General features: G+C 42.0%; 1 protein-coding gene across 3 annotated transcripts in view; it reads left to right on the forward strand.

Moving 5' to 3' along the window:
• Positions 1–17,605, forward strand: part of RUFY2 (RUN and FYVE domain containing 2) — a 63,253-nt gene that overhangs the window by 38,682 nt on the left and 6,966 nt on the right. For all 3 annotated transcript variants that reach the window (XM_025395931.1, XM_025395930.1, XM_025395929.1), the window contains exons 14-16: positions 4,563–4,692; positions 4,996–5,090; positions 13,857–13,905. In XM_025395931.1, the coding sequence (XP_025251716.1) occupies positions 4,563–4,692; positions 4,996–5,090; positions 13,857–13,905 (274 nt within the window). The remainder of the gene's footprint in view (positions 1–4,562; positions 4,693–4,995; positions 5,091–13,856; positions 13,906–17,605) is intronic.

Here is a 17,605-nt window from a genome sequence, read left to right on the forward strand (position 1 = left end):
GGCTTTTTTTTTTTGTCTATGCCCATTAGTATTTAATGGGTTGAGGGCTTCATCAACACCTAATCTGACCTATATGTGAGACAAAAAGAAACCTGAGGTAACTCATCACCATGTTGTTCTTTGATTCCTGGAGTTCCTAGCTGATCAAACATCTTCTCTTTACTTTCTGAAGTCTTCTTTTGTTGTTGTTGTTTTGAGGTGGAGTTTCACTCTTGTTGCCCAGGCTGGAGTGCAATGGCGCGATCTCGGCTCACTGCAACCTTTGCCTCCCGGGTTCAAGCGATTCTCCTGCCTCAGCCTCCCAAGTAGCTGGGATTACAGGCATGTGCCACCATGCTCGGCTAATTTTGTATTTTTAGTAGAGACAGGGTTTCTCCATGTTGGCCAGGCAGGTCTTGAACTCCCGACCTCAGGTGATCCGCCTATCTGGGCCTCCCAGAGTGCTGGGATTACAGGCATGAGCCACTGTGCTTGGCCTTGGAGTCTTCTTATGTATGTTTTACATATAATGTCCAGAGTTTTTAACTGTACTTAGTTGGAGGGATAGGGAATAATGTGCTTACTTCATCTTTTCCAGAACCAGAATTCTGTACTCCATTTAAATCTACCACAAATATAATAATTTGAGGAATTTGAGGAATTAATATGTAGAATTCCCTGGCTTTAGTCCAGGGTATATTACTGTGGTTAAAAACCTACAGGCCGAGCCTGGTGGCTCACGCCTGTAATCCTAGAACTTTTGAGAGGCTGAGGCAGGTGGATCATGAGGTCAGGAGTTCGAGACCAGCCTGACTAACATGGTAAAACCCCGTCTCTACTAAAAATTTTTTAAAAATTAGCCAGTCATGGTGGTGGGCGCCTGTAATCCCAGCTACTCAGAAGGCTGAGGCAGGAGAATCGCTTGAACCCGGGAGGCAGAGGTTGCAGTGTGTCGAGGTCATGCCACTGCACTCCAGCCTAGGTGACAGAGCACGACTCCATCTCAAAAAAAAAAAAAAGAAAAGAAAAGAAAAGAAAATCCATATTATTTCTACACTGTGAAAACTGTGAAACTGAAATCCACTCCCAAAGCCAAAAGCAGGGCCTGGCGTGGTGGCACATGGTTGTAATCCCAGTGCTTTAGGAGGCTGAGGCGAGAGGATTGCTTGACGCCAGGAGTTTAAGACCAGTCTGAGCAACATAATGAGACCCTGTCTCTACAAAAAGAAAGAAAGAAAGAAAAAATTAGCTGGGTGTTGTGGCACACACCTGTAGCCCCAGCTGCTCGGCAGGCTGAGGCAAAAGGATTGCTTGAGCCCAGGAGTTCAAGGTTGCTGTGAGCTGATTGTGCCACTAAACTTCAGCCTGCTGGGTGGCAGAGTGAGTTCTTGTCTCTAAAAACAGAACAAAACAAAAACCCCAAAACATTCAGAAAAAAAAATTCCTCTTAATTTTAAGTTACAAGGAGCATTTAAGTCATCAGATTTATTAATGATGCCCTGGGTTTGTTGTGTAAGTCTCTGTGCCTTGTCAAATGAAGCACATGAAGAACACGACTGGGCTACTTGGCCCATCAGTAGAACAGTCTTGAAACTCTGGTACTCTGTTACTGAATTACCTTTCTAGTGTTTGACAAAAGCATGGGTAAGATAATCTGATATTCTGCAGTAATGCAACTTATTCTGTAGTGATAACCCAATTTTTTTTTTTTTTTTTTTGGTCACCCGGGCTGGAGTACAGTGGTGCGATCTCAGCTCACTGCAACCTCCACCTCCTGGGTGCAAGCAATTCTCATGCTTCAGCCTCCCGAGTAGATGAGATTACAGGCGCCCGCCACCATGCCCAGATAGTTTTTGTGTTTTTAGTAGAGACAGGTTTCACCATGTTGGCCAGGCTGGTCTCAAATTCCTGACCCCAGGTGATCCACCCGCCTTGGCCTCCCAAAGTGCTGGGATTACAGGCATGAACCATAAATATATATATTTTAGAGTCTCACTCTGTTGCCTAGGCTGGAGTGCAGTGGTGCGATTTTAGCTCACTGCAACCCCTGCCTCCAAGGTTCAAGCGATTCTCATGCTTCAGCCTCCTGAATAGCTGGGATTAAATGTGTATGCCACCACGCCTGGCTAATTTTTGTATTTTTAGTACAGACAGGGTTTCACCATGTTGGCCAGGCTGTTCTCGAACTCCTGACCTCAGGTGATCCACCTGCCTCGGCCTCCCAAAGTGCTGGAGTTACAGGCATGAGCCACTGTGCCCAGCCTGAAAATGTTTTCTAAGTTTATTGTTTAGTTTAAAATTTGGATTATAGTGGTTTTTATTTACACATTTTAATTCTTTATGTACTTACATCTTCCTTTTTCTTTTTCTTTTTTTTTTTGAGATGGAATCTTGCTCTGTCACCCAGGCTGGAGTGCAGTGGTGAGATCTTGGCTTACTACAACCTCTGCCTCCTGGGTCCAAGCGATTCTCCTGCCTCAGCCTCCCAAGTAGTAGAATTACAGGCGGGCACCAGCACACCCGGCTAAATTTTGTATTTTTAGTAGAGATGGGGTTTCATCATGTTGGGCAGGCTGGTCTTGAACTCCTGGCCTCAAGAGATCTGCCCGCTTTGGCCTCCCAAAATTTTGGGATTACAGGCATGAGCCACCATGCCTGGTACATCTTCCTTTTTTCCTTTTATGGTTTTTGCTTTCAGTATTCAACATGTATTCTGACAATATATTTATATAACTTAAAAACAAAATTTTCCTTTGCTTTTTCATTCATTTATTTTTTGATTCTGGATGATGAGGCCATTCAACAGGGTACTGTGTGCTTTGGTTACTTCAGTGTTTGTAACATACACAGTAGGTCCTCACATTATGTAACATACACAGTAAATTCTCACTTAATGTCATTGACAGGTTCTTGGAAACTCTGACTGAGTGAAATGATGCTAAATGAAACCAGTTTTATCATAGGCTACTTGATGTGAAGAAGAGTTAAGTTTCTACTGCATAATTATTTTCACAAAAAATCACTAAACTGCTAACTAAAGACCTTCTGGTCTTCTAGTATTAAATATTGAAGTAAACGTGAGTTATACATACATTTAAGGAAAGATGAATAAAAACGAGTAAGCTCATTCTTTGCCCAATTATTACAGTTCAGGCTCATTGGTGGCCGGAGCCTATCCTGGCAAGTTGGGCACCCAGTGGGAACCAGTCTTCCACAGGACACTATTCCATCACAGGATGTACCCAAACACACCCACACTCAGGCTGGGACAATGTAGATAATGCCAGTTCATCTAATGTGCACATCTTTGGGATCTGGGAGGAAACTGGAGTACCTGGAGAAGACTTACACAGACATGGAGAGAATGTGCAGACTTCACACAGACAGTGGCCCCAGTGGGAATCAGTTTTTTTTCTTGTCAATGTTATAAGGAAGTAACAGTTGAAGAGATGCTGTTCAAATTTTAAATTTGTAGTAAAATAGTATTTATCAATAATTTGTAAATTCCATTTTCAGGTACTCTTCTCTTCAACCTGAATTACAAAATCTAAAATTTATTCCACTGGAAAATATATGGCTGTATATGGAAATGCTAACTATGAGGAAATAAAAACTAATCTAAATATTAACACAAAAATATTAATGTACTCAACATTATAATGTTGCAATTAAAATATAAAGTATTAGTAACTGTAGTATTGTTAGTAGATAAATGCCTCACTTGTTATAACTGTTTATGAGAAATAATCATGGAAGTGATTTGTGTTCTTTTTTTTTAGTCAGCTTAAAATGTGGAAATTCAACTATGTTTGCTTTGCCAGCTAGCACCTTTAGAATAATTCAGGAGTTTTGGTGGCAGGCCTATAGTCTCAGATGCTGAGAGGCTGAGGTGGGAGGATCACTTGAGCCCAGGAGTTGAGTCCAGCCTGGCAACATAGCAAGACCCTGTCTCCAAAAAAAAAAAAGAAGAAGAAGAAGATTGCAGGAATGCTTTCAGAATTGGCATTTCCAGGCAGTGTGGACTTTCCCCCAATGTCTGCTTGGTTTTAGGTCTTTCATGTAATTGGTCAGCTTCCAACAGTAATTTGCAAATTAGCACTCTGCAACAGGGCTGATTTTGCCATTACCGAAGTTAAACTGATTTAGCAATTGCTATAATTCTTATATTGGAATAAAGTTTTTTTGTAAAATTTTTCACATGGCATAGAAGTGTAAGACAATTAGAATCTTACGTTCCTCCTCTTAGTTCCATTCCCAAGATGTAACCAGTTTTAATATTATGGTGTTTGCCTTTCCAAGGCATTTTCTATGCTTATGCAATATTTATGTCTATGGAATTAATTAATGATGTAAATGGTTTAGCAAGGATTGTTTCATGGCTGGCAAATAAGTCAATATTTTGTGGTTGGAAAACCCTGTGCTGCTGAACTTGTTTACCGAAAAATATTTGTGAAAGAAAATGTCTGAAAAATGCATTACAAAGGCCAAAGTAGTAAACCAAAAGGGTGATTTTAGTAAAGAATACATAACACCTGTCATGTGAGAAATAGCACTGAGCTTCTGTGTATTATTTGTCATTCAAGGGTGCAACTGGAAACTGACTTGAAGATTGAGAAGGAATGGAGGCAGACTTTGCAGGAAGATCTTCAAAAGGAGAAAGATGCCTTATCTCATCTTAGAAATGAGACTCAACAAATCATTAGTCTTAAAAAAGTAAATAGTGGTAAAACTTTAAAAATTCTATCTTGACAAATGTTAACTTATTTAAAAAGATAAATTATAATTTACGTTATACCAAGGAAATGGATATACTAGTCATCTTAAAAAATATCAGTGAAGAGATTAAGTAAATGGAAAATAGTTGATACATACAGCAGCTAGGAAAGAGCTTTGGACACAATTTGTTTCTTTTAAAAAGCTAAAGGATGTTTGTTTCTGATTAATGGTATATATACATTCTGGAGTTTCTTGTTTCTTTCTTTTAAATTGCATTTTCTGTCTTTTATTGTTCTGAAGGAGTTCCTTAACCTCCAGGATGAAAATCAGCAGTTGAAAAAAATATATCATGAACAAGAGCAAGCTCTTCAAGAACTCGGCAACAAACTTAGCGAGTAATTTCTTTTTTCCTTCAACTAAGTAGTCATTGTTGACTTTTATAAAAGATATAAGTGTGCCAGATCTATTAGGGAGAAAAGTTTAGATACAGGAAGGATATGAACTAGGCAGGGCGCGGTGGCTCACGCTTGTAATCCCAGCGCTATGTAATTCTGGGCCAAGGCGGGCGGATCATGAGGTCAGGAGTTCAAGACCAGACTCGCCAATATGGTGAAACCCTGTCTTTACTAAAAATACAAAAATTAGCTGCTTGTGGTGGCGTGGGCCTGTAATCCCAGCTACTTGGGAGGCTGAGGCACAAGAATCGCTTGAACCCAGGAGGTGGAGGTTGCAGTGAGCTGACTCCAGCCTGGCAACAGAGCAAGACTCTGTCTCAAAAGAAAAAAAAAAAAAAAAAAGAGAAAGATATGAACTATTAAACAAAACAAAAACTATAAAGATTAAAAAATGAGACTAGACTAGAGAGATTTTATTTAAAGTTTTACTCATTTTAGTAGACTTAGCTTTGAATATTTCCCAATAGATGAAAACTAACACTCGTGTTCAATTTCTTCAATATCAGAGAATTCAGAAGTTATTAATATATTTTTCTTAGAAAAACAGAAGCTGAGGTTTCAAAATATCCAGGGAGCTGTCTTTCAGATTGTTTTTTTTTTTTTTTTTTTTTTTTTTTTTTNCACTTGATATCACGGCTTCTAGCCTGCTACAGCAAAGTTGGCCTCTTCTTTTTATTTTTTTTTTTTTTTTTGAGACGGAGTCTCGCTCTGCCGCCCAGGCTGGAGTGCAGTGGCGTGATCTTGGCTCACTGCAAGCTCCGCCTCCCGGGTTCACGCCATTCTCCTGCCTCAGCCTCCCGAGTAGCTGGGACTACAGGCGCCCGCCACCTCGCCCGGCTAGTTTTTTTGTATTTTTTAGTAGAGACGGGGTTTCACCGTGTCAGCCAGGATGGTCTCGATCTCCTGACCTCATGATCCGCCCGTCTCGGCCTCCCAAAGTGCTGGGATTACAGGCTTGAGCCACCGGGCTCGGCCTCAGATTGTTTGGAGAAGAAGCCAGCATCATGAGAAGTGGAGGTTGTTTCATGCCTCCTGGAGACAGGGCTTAACTTCATACAGTTTGGCTTTGTTGAAGTAAAATGTCATTGGGATCCTGTAAAGACAAGATGGCGAAATGGTGTTCTGCCTTTCTCACATTTCCTTTTTTTTTCAAAGACAGGGTCTCGCCTAGGCTGGAGTGTAGTGGTATAATCATAACTCACCGCAGCCTTGACCTCCTGGGCTCAAGCAACCCTTTCACCTTTCAGCTTACCAAGTAGCTGAGACTACAGGCATGTACCAACATGCCCTACTAATTTTTATTTTTTATAGAGATGGGGTCTTGCATGTTGCCCAGGCTGGTCTCAAACTCCTGACCTCAAGCAGTCTTCCCACCTCAGCCTCCCAAAATGCTGGAATCACAGGTGTGAGTCACTGTCCCAGCCACATTTTCCTTTTGTTCCCCATGGTCTGTGTTTTGGGTTAGCAGCTTTGGGCCTGATTGAACATACTACCAGATATTTGGAATAAGCTCAAGGAGGTTTAATATAGTATTGAATGTACCACTGCCACATTTAAAAAATATAGTCACTTTAAATTTTTTAAATTTATTTTTATTTGATTTGAAACAAGTCTTTCAAGTTGCCCAGGCTGGAGTGCAGTGACGCAGTCACAGCTCACTGCATCCTTGATCTCTCAGGCTCACGCTGTTCTCTTATCTCAAGCCTCCAGAGTAGCTGGGACCACAGACGCACACCACCTTGCCTGGCTAATTTTTTAAAAATTTTTTGTAGAGTTAGGATCTTGCTGTGTTGCTCAGGCTGAACTCCTGGGCTCAAGACATCATCCTGCCTCAGCCTCTCAGAGTGCCGAGATTACAGGTGTGAACTACTGCACCCAGCCCACTTTTTTAAATACGGAAAAGTAAAAATAAGAAAGCTACAGTGTCTCGTAATCTCATTACCGATACAAATCTCTTTGATGTTTTATATTATTAGAACATTCAAATAGCACATAAAGGTTTAAGATAAAAAAGCAAGTACTTCTAGGCCGGGCGCGGTGGCTCAAGCCTGTAATCCCAGCACTTTGGGAGGCCGAGACGGGCGGATCACGAGGTCAGGAGATCGAGACCATGCTGGCTAACACGGTGAAACCCCGTCTCTACTAAAAAATACAAAAAATTAGCCGGGCGAAGTGGCGGGCGCCTGTGGTCCCAGCTACTCGGGAGGCTGAGGCGGGAGAATGGCGTGAACCCGGGAGGCGGAGCTTGCAGTGAGCTGAGATCCGGCCACTGCACTCCTGCCTGGGCGACAGAGCGAGACTCCGTCTCCAAAAAAAAAAAAAAAAAAAAAAAAAGCAAGTACTTCCCTTCTCCTGAGTATTAATCCCCAAAGTTTAGCTAACCTCAAACAATTCTATATGTAAACATCTTGTCATTGATTTAGATAAAATTAGTTATATGGACATATATGTCATTTGTATATATTCAATTAAGTAGAAATCATACTAAAATGGAGACTTAGTTGCTAAAGGTGGGATTCCATTAAAAGATAATGCAACCAATTTCCAAGGACATAAGAAGGAGTAATTCACTAGAACCACAAAAGGAAATATTAGATCTCAAAAAGATAAAGCTGTTTTTGTCTTTACAGCTTTTCAGAGAACAATTCGCATTGTGGTTCTGATAAGCAAGATTTCAATTCCAATCTAGCGTCTATTTATTGAGCACTTTGAGGCAGACCCTGTGCAAAGTGCTTATTACCTTATTTTCCATTTATTTATTGACAGGCACTGAGCTTCTACTATGTGCCAGGCACTATACTAAGTGCTAGACACTCAACAGTGAGCAATCCTCACAATAAAAAATAAGCATCTTTGCATTTACTAAGATCATAACGGTTTAATATTAAAACCATGGAATAGTAAACCTAGGAATATGTGTTACTTTTCACCCATTCCCCAACTAATACTTTTTTGTGTGTGTATGAGAGGGAGTTTTGCTCTTGTCACCCAGGCTGGAATGCAGTGGTGCTATCTCAGCTCACTGCAACCTCTGCCTCCTGGGTTCAAGTGATTCTTCTGCCCCAGCCTCCTGAGTAGCTGGGATTACAGGTGCCCGCCACCACACCTGGCTAATTTTTAGTAGAGACAGCATTTTACCATGTTGGCCAGGCTAGTCTTGAACTCCTGACCTCAGGTGATCTGCCCACCTTGGCCTCCCAAAGTGCTGGGATTACAGGCATGAGCCACCATGCCCGGCCCCTCACTTCATACTTAATAGAGACTTTATAGTTGTATTACAGGCATGATCATATAAATGTCTAGATGTTGCCTTTATTTATTTATTTGAGGCAGGGTCTCACTCTGTCACCCAGGCTGGAGTGCAGTGGTGTGATCTGTGCTCACTGCAACCTCTACTTACTGGGTTTGAAAATTGAAATATTTACTCTTATCAGCTTATTATTGAAAGATTATTATTGTTATTGTTTTTTTTTTTTTTTTTTTCCGAGATAGAGTCTTGCTCTGTTGCCCAGGCTGGAGTGCAGTGGTGCTGTCTCGGCTCACTGCAAGCTCTGCCTCCTGGGTTCACACCATTCTCCTGCCTCAGCCTCCACAGGCGCCTGCCACCACACCCGGCTAATTTTTTTTGTATTTTGGTAGTAGAGATGGGATTTCATCGTTTTAGCCAGGATGGTCTTGATCTCCTGACTTCATGATCCTCCCGCCTTGGCCTCCCAAACTGCTGGGATTACAGGCATGAGCCACCGCGCCTGGCCTGAAAGATTATTTTTTTAAAAAAATTAAATAGAGACAGAGTCTCACTATGTTGCCTAAGGCTGGTCTCAAACTCTGGCCTCAAGCAGTCCTCTCGCTTTGGCTTCCAAAAGCATTGATATTACAGGTGTCAGCCACTACATCCAACTTGAAGGATTCTTTTTTACATTTTTATTTATATATTTTATATGGAGGTGGGGTCTCACTCTGTTGCCCAGGCTGATCTCAAACTCCTGGGCTCAAATGATCCTCCCGCCTCCTCAGCCTCACAAAGTATTGGGATTACAGGTGTGAGCCACTACACCTGGTCTGAAGAATTCTTATAAAAAGATAGATTTGGGCCAGGTGCTGTGGCTCATGCCCGTAATCCCAGCACTTTGGGAGGCTGAGGTGGGCAGATCACTTGAGGTCAGGAGTTCGAGGGCAGCCTGGCCAACATGGCGAAACCTCATCTCTACTAAAAATATAAAAATTAGACGGGCATGGTGGCATGTGCCTGTAGTCCCAGCTACTTCGGAGGCTGAGACAGGAGAATATGTATATATGTATATATGTATACACATGCGTACATATATACATATATGTATATACATATATACGTATATACATTTATTTATGTATGTGTGTGTGTATATATACACATATATGTATATATTTCCTTTCAGGTTTATTTTCATTTCCTTAATTATTAAATTAGACAGTCTACTGTAATTATACAGAAGAATAGTTATTACTCAGAAGAAGAGTCAATGTTTAAAGCATTCCAAATCTATCTTTTTTTTTGGAGACAGAGTTGCTCTGTCACCTAGGCTGGAGTGCAGTGGCGCAATCTCGGCTCTCTGCAACCTCCGCCTCCTGGGTTCAAGCAATTCTCCTGTCTCAGCCTCCTGAGTAGCTGGTACTACTACTATATATATTTATATATATGTATATATATGTAAATATATGTAAATATATATTTATATCTATTTATACGTATATATACACACACACGTATATATAAATATATATAGTAGTAGTACCAGCTATATATGTAAATATATACGTATATATAAATATATACGTATATATACAAAATCTCCTGCCTCAGCCTCCCAAGTAGCTGGGATTACAGATGTGTGCCACCACATCTGGCTGATTTTGTATTTTTAGTAGAGGTGGGATTTCACGATGTTGATCAGGCTAGTCTCGAACTCCTGACCTCAAGTGATCTACCCACCTTGGCCTCCCAAAGTGCTGGGATTACAGGCGTGAGCCACCGTGCCTGGCTGAGAAAGGTATTCTTGTACATTATGGTTATTGGAATTGTAGCTGATGCTCCTTTCTTTAGGACACTTAGGCAATATGTATCATAGAGAGGCTTTTTTGAGTCCATATTTATGAATAAGGGCATTTAAATCAGAAATCTATCAATACCAGTAAATTTTCATAAAAAAGTATTTCCCAGGCCGGGCACGAGACCAAGTGTCGCTCTGTCATCCAGGCTGGCATGCGGTGGCATGATCTTGGCTCACTGCAACCTCTGCCTCCTGGATTCAAGTGTTTCTCCTGCCTCAGCCTCCAGAGTAGCTGGGATTACAGGTGTGTGCCATCACTCCCGGCTAATTTTTGTATTTTTAGTAGAGACAGGTTTTACCATGTTGGCTAGGCTGATCTCGAACTCCTGACCTCAGGTTATCCGCCTGCCTTGGCCTCCCAAAGTGCTGGAATTACAGGCATGAGCCACTGTGCCCAGCCAAGAAAACATTTTCTGTGGTGAATACCATTAAGCCATTTTAATTCCATATTCAATTTTTCTGTACAGCACAATTAAATCATCACTGTTGTGGCCACTATTCCCAACAGAGTCAGTTTTCCTGAGGCACATTTTTTAGATGTGAATTTAGCCAAGAAAATGTGATTATTATGTCAGTATTTTTACAGTGTGTAGTTTTACATTGATATTTCCACCATAAGAGTCAATATGAGATGGGTGAAAGACTCACACTTCATTTTTATGTCTTGGAATGAAGAGCATTTTATAGGGCAAAGCAGATTTTTAATGTTCTGCTTCAGTAGTAGAGGCTTTAGTATCTGATGTATCATTTGATTCAGGAATTTCATTTATAAGAGAATTAATACTGATGTTTTAGTCATTCCAATTTTGTTGTTGTTGTTTGGTTTTTTTTTTTTTTTTGGAGACAAGAGTCTCGCTCTGTTGCCCAAGCTGGAAGGCAGTGGTGTGATCTTGGCTCATTGCAACCTACACCTTCCAGGTTCAAGCAATTTTCCTGCCTCAGCCACCTGAGTAGCTGGGAGTACAGGTGCATACCACCATGCCTGGCTAATTTTTGTATTTTTGGTAGAGATGAGGTTTCACTATGTTGGCCAGGCTGGTCTGGAACTCCTGACCTCAAGTGATCTGCCCACCTCGGCATCCCAAAGTGCTGGGATTACAGGTAGGAGCCACCATGCCTGAACTAGTCATTGTAATTTTAATAAACAACTTTTGTGGTGAAAAATTTGAAACACGTTGAAAGATTAACAGTAGATAATAATTATATAAACTATTTTATATTCTTTTTCATTGTATATACCAAGTAACCATTTACTATAATGATGTGGCAGATACTCAGTAACAAGTCAGTAGCTGCAAGCTGTTCAGGATATATTGTGAAAATAGCTGGTTATGGAAAACTATGTAGATAATTATTCCATTTAAAATATATACACAGATGTATAGAGAAGATTACCTCTGGGTAATGGGATCACAGGTAATTAAATATTGTTTTTTATAATTTGCATTTTCATTAACATATGTATTTTCTTTTTTAAAGAAGAAACAAAATTAAATTATACCAATTGGGGCTGGGCACGGTGGCTCACGTGTAATCCTAGCACTTTGGGAGGCCGAGGCGGGTGGATCACCTGAGGTCAGGAGTTTGAGACCAGCTTGGCCAACATGGCAAAACCCCATCTCTACTAAAAATACAAAAATTAGCTGGGTGTGGTGGCGGGTGCCTACAATCCCAGCTGGTCGGGAGGTTGAGGCAGGAGAATCGCTTGAATCTTGGGGGCAGAGGTTGCAGTGAGTCGAGATCATGCTATTTCACTCCAGCCTGAGTAAAAGAGCAAAACTCCGTCAAAAAAAAAAAAAAAAGTTATACCACTTGGTAGTAAGTTGATTCCAATACATGTATTTTCTTTTTTCTTTTTCTTGTTTTTTGAGGTGGTGTCTTACTCTGTTGCCCAGGCTGGAGCTCATTGGCACAATCTTGGCTCAATGCAACCTCTGCTTCCCCGGTCCAAGTGATTCTCCCTGCCTCAGCCTCCCGAGTAGCTGGGATTACAGACGCCCCTCACCACGCCCAGCTAACTTTTTTGGTATTTTTAGTAGAGATGGGGTTTCACCCATGTTGGCCAGGCTGGTCTTGAACTCCTTCCTGACCTCAGGCGGTCTGCTCACCTCCGTCTCCCAAAGTTCTGGGATTACAGGCATGAGCGACTGCACCTGGCCCAACATACATATTTTCAAAAGGTGGAAAAGTGCCAGGCTTGGTGGCTTACACCTGTAGTCCCAGCACTTTGGGAGGCCAAGATGGGCGGATCACTTGAAGTCAGGAGTTCAAGACCAGCCTGGCCAACATGGTGAAGCCCTGTCTCTACTAAAAATATAAAAATTAGCCTGGGAGTGGTGGCGGGTGCCTCTGATCCCAGCTACTCAAGAAACTGAGGCAGGAGAATCACTTGAACCTACGAGGTGGAGGTTGCAGTGAGTTGAGATCGTGCCACTGTACTGCAGCCTGGGTAACAGAACGAGACTTCATCAAAAAAGTGGAAAAGTATTTGCAGCTATGTCTTTCACAGTATTTTCTTTTTTGTTGCTTTTTTTGAGAGATGGCGTCTCGCTCTGTCACCCTGGCTGGAGTGCAGTGGTGTGATCTTGGTTCACTGAAACCTCTGCCTCCTGGGTTCAAGCGATTCTCCTGCCTCACCTTCCCAAGTAGCTGGGACTACAGGTGTATACCACTATTTCCAGCTAATTTTTGTATTTTTTTTTTTTTTTTTTTGAGACAGAGTTTCACTCTTTTTGCCCAAGCTGGAGTGCAATGGCATGATCTCGGCTCACCGCAACCTCCGCCTCCTGGGTTCAAGCGATTCTCCTGCCTCAGCCTCCTGAGTAGCTGGGATTACAGGCATGTGCCACCACCCCGGCTAATTCTGTATTTTTAGTAGAGACAGGGTTTCTCCATGTTGGTCAGGCTGGTCTTGAACTCCCGACCTCAGGTGATCCACCTGCCTTGGCCTCCCAAAGTGCTAGGATTACAAGTGTGAGCCACCGCGCCCGGCCTAATTTTTGTATTTTTAGTAGAGATGGAGTTTCACTGTATATTGACCAGGCTGGTCTCGAACTCCTGAACTCAGATGATTCACCCGCCTTGGCCCCACAAAGTGCTGAGCCACCACACGGGGCTCACAGTATTTTCTTCCTTAGCACTTCTGTATTTGCTAGAGAAATAGCGTGCATAATGGTTAGCATGTGCCCTTTGGGGTCACAGACAAGGGTTTGAATCCTGGCTCCCCCAGTTGCCAGCTCTGTGACGTCTTACAAGTGACTAAACTTCATCAGACATTTCTTCATCTTTAAAATAGGTTTTTGTATAGATTACATGAGATTATGCATGCAAAGGCACAGAGTAAACCTACAATAAATGATAGCTATTAATATTGTCATGATCACATGAAAATGCCAGTATTTCTTAAAAAGCAAGTTTTAAACCTAAAATATTTTTGCTTTAGGACATTTAGAAAATATAGGAGAATATGAAATATTCCACTAGCCAGAGAAGACCATAAAGATCATATACTATACATAATTTTGTATCCTATGAAATACCAATACCTACTGAAATACTGAATGTTCTATATTTAAATATGTGTACTGAAATTTGGACCTATTTGTAATCTTTTTAGATCAAAACTTAAAATTGAAGACATAAAAGAAGCCAACAAAGCATTGCAGGTGAGTAGAACATTTTCCTAAACTGGGAAGGTATGTGAAAGTCTCCAATGGAAGGTAAAGCCCTGTGTGAATCTAATGTATTATTGATGAATCCCAGGATATATAGAGGCCAAAGCACTGAATGAGGAGCTTGGATACTGGGAGTTCATCTCTTCCCTATACCCCTAGAGTCACATTATTAATAACATTCCTTTAGAAACTGACCTTAGAGGCCGGGTGCAGTGGCTCACGCCTGTAATCTCAGCTCTTTGGGAGGCCGAGGCAGGTGGATCATTTGAGGTCAGGAGTTTGATATCAGCCTGGCTAACGTGGTGAAACCCCATCTCTACTAAAAATACAAAAATTAGCCAGGTGTGGTAGTGGGCGCCTGTAATCCCAGCTACTCAGGAGGCTGAGGGAGGAGAATTGCTTGAGCCCAGATGGTGGAGGTTGCAATGAGCAGAGATCACGCCATTGCACTCCAGCCTGAGCAACAGAACAAGACTCTATCTCAAAAAAAAAAAAAAAAAAAAAAAAAAGAAACTGACCTTAGAAGTAATTTTACTTTCCTACAAAGTATGGCATGATAGAGTGAAATTGCCTGTGAACTTGAGAATCTTGAGTTCCTACGCCAGTCTATTACTTACTAGTTCTTTTACTTTCAGCAAGTCATGTATCCTCATTGAGCCTCAGCTTCCTCTTCTGAAATAGGCTGATGATTCTGCATAGGGTTGCTCTGAATATTGAGTAGGTTAATACATGTGAGTGAAAGTGGTTGGTACAGCTTACCAGTATGGTTGTGAATGTGTCTGAATCCTTGCTACAACATAGAAGAAGGGACAGTGTCTGTGTGATCACTTCAGTGACAGGTGGCTTCCTACCCAACAGCTTCATTTTTTAAAATCAAGAAGTGTTACATGATACTGGGTGTGGTGGTTCACACCAGTAATCCCAGCACTTGGAGGGGCCGAGGCAGGAGGATTGCTTGTGGCCAGGAGTTCAAAACTAGCCTGGGCAACATAGACCTTGTTTCTACTAAATAATAAGAAAAAATTAGCCAGGTGTGGTGGTGCAGGTCTGTAGTCTCAGCTACTTGGGAGGCTGAGGTGGGAGGATTACTTGAACCTGGGAGGTTGAGGCTACAGGGAGCCTTGATCGCGCTACTGCACGCCAGCCTGGGTGACAAAAAAATGTTACATGAAAATCATTAAAAAAAAAATAATACTAAGATTTAACACCAAATAATATAAATAATAATAATAATGATGATGGTAGCAGTTTCTTGTTCTTCACTCCCTTGTCCTTTATCTGCCCTAGCTCCTGCCACCCAAAGGGAGCTACTTTCAGTTTTTTAGCTGTTTCTTCTGGCATTTATCCCTGTATTTCTAACTAATATTCAGTATGTACTATTTGCTGTTGATTCAGCAGTTTTAGACTTATATATTAACTTCTTCATATGGTGGATGTAGAGTTTTGCTCACTTTCATTTTGGTCTTTCCGGTCTCCCAGTATAATTAAGTAAAGTTTTTTGTGGCATTCATTTACTTTATATATATATTTTATTTATGTTATTTTATTTATTATTTTGTTTGAGATGGGGTCTTGCTGTGTTGCCCAGGCTGGAGTACACTGGCACAATCATAGTTCACTGCAGTCTCACACTCTTGGGCTTAAGCTGTCCTCTTGCCTCAGCCTCCTGAGTAGCTGGGATCACAGGCGCATGCCACCTCGCCTGGCTAATTTTTACATTTTTTGTAGAGACAGTATCTGCTGTGTTGTCTAGAGTGGTCTTGAACTCCTGTCCTCAGGCAGTCCTCCGGTCTTGGCCTCCTGAAGTGCTGGGATTACAAGCATGATCCACCACACCTGTATATATTTTTTTGAGATGGAGTCTTGCGTCTTCACCCAGGCTGGAGTGCAATGGCATGATCTCAGCTCACTGCAACCTCTGCCTCCAGGGTTCGGTGATTCTCCTGCCTCAGCCTCCCCAGTAGTTGGAATTACAGGCACCTGCCACCAAGGCCAGCTATTTTTTTTCTTTTCTTTTCTTTTTTTTTTTTTTTTGAGACGGGGTCTCGCTCTGTTACCCAGGCTGGAGTGCAGTGGCACGATCTCAGCTCACTGCAACCTCTGCCTCCCGGGTTCAAGCGATTCTCCTGCTTCAGCCTCCCGAGTAGCTGGGACTACAGGTGCGTCCTACCACACCCGGCTAATTTTTGTATTTTTAGTAGAGACAGTTTCGCCATGTTGGCGAGGCTGGTCACAAACTCCTGACCTCAGGTGATTCACCTGCCTCGGCCTCCCAGAGTGCTGGATTACAGGTGTGAGCCACTGCGTCTAGCCCCTACTCTGAATTTTTTATTATGACTATTTAAATGTTGTTCCTTGCTGAGCCAGGTACTGTGATTATGTTTTCTTACTTGAACTACTTTACTCTTCCTGTGGAGTTAATAATTGCCCTCTTTTTTTTTTTTTTTTTTTTTTGAGATGGAGTCTGCCTCTGTTGCCCAGGCTGAAGTGCAGTGGCATGATCTCGACTCACTGCAGCCTCCACCTCCCAGGTTCAAGTGATTCTTCTGCCTCAGCCTCCTGAGTAGCTGAGATTACAGGCACGTGCCACCTGATTTTTGTATTTTTAGTAGAGATGGGGTTTCACCATATTGACTAGGCTTGTCTAGAACTTCTGACTTCGTGATCCGCCCACCTCAGCCTCCCGAAGTGCTGGGATTACAGACGTGAGCCACCGCACCCAGCCGCCCCTCTCTTTTTAAAAACAAATTAGTTGTATAACATTTGAGTTTTCTCATACCTTGAAACACCTCTATTAAAAAAAGCTTCTTGATAAAGTTTTCCACGTGGTAAAATATATCAGGTAATTGGTTAGGTCATTATTTTTTCTTTGATGCCTTGCCTCCAACTTCAGGAGTTCTCCACTTTACTGCTCATGTTTTCCTTTGCTGGTATTCTCAGAATTTCCTTTACCTTCTCTCTTTGTGGGAGCTCCTCTTGCCTGAATTCTATAACTTCTCTCGGTATACTCCCTTATTTTGGGCAACACATCTTTCAGTAGCTTCCTGAAAATGGTGAATGAAGATAGAGATTGTAAGAATTTACACATCTGGAGACTGGGCATGGTAGCTCATACCTGTAACCCCAGTGCTTTAAGAGCCTGTAGTGGGAGAATTGCTTGAGGCCAGGAGTTTGAGACCAGCCTGGGTAGTATAGCAAGCCCTTGTCTCTACCAAAATTTAAAAAAAGAAAAAAATAACAATTTGTGTATCTGAATATACCTTTATTTTATCCTCACGTGTTTTTTTTTTTTTTTTTTTGGAGACAGTCTTCCTCTGCCACCAAGGCTGGAGTACAATGGCGTGATCTCGGCTCACTGCAACCTCCCCCTCCTGGGTTCAAGTGATTCTCCTGCCTCAGCCTCCCAAGTAGCTGGGATTACAGGCACCCACCACCATGCCCAGCTAATTTTTATATATTTAGTAGAGATAGGGTTTCACCATGTTAGCAAAGCTGGTCTCTAACTCCTGACCTCAGGTGATCTGCCTGTCTCAGCCTCCCAAAGTGCTGGGATTACAGGTGTGAGCCACCTCGCCAGGCCGTATCCTCACACTTTTTAAGAAGATGGGGCCGGACGCAGTGGTTCACACCTGTAATCCCAGCACTTTGGGAGGCCAAGGTGGGTGGATCACAAGGTCAAGAGATTGAGACT

Source organism: Theropithecus gelada, chromosome 9 (genome assembly GCF_003255815.1).
Source record: "Theropithecus gelada isolate Dixy chromosome 9, Tgel_1.0, whole genome shotgun sequence".
NCBI lineage: Eukaryota > Metazoa > Chordata > Mammalia > Primates > Cercopithecidae > Theropithecus > Theropithecus gelada.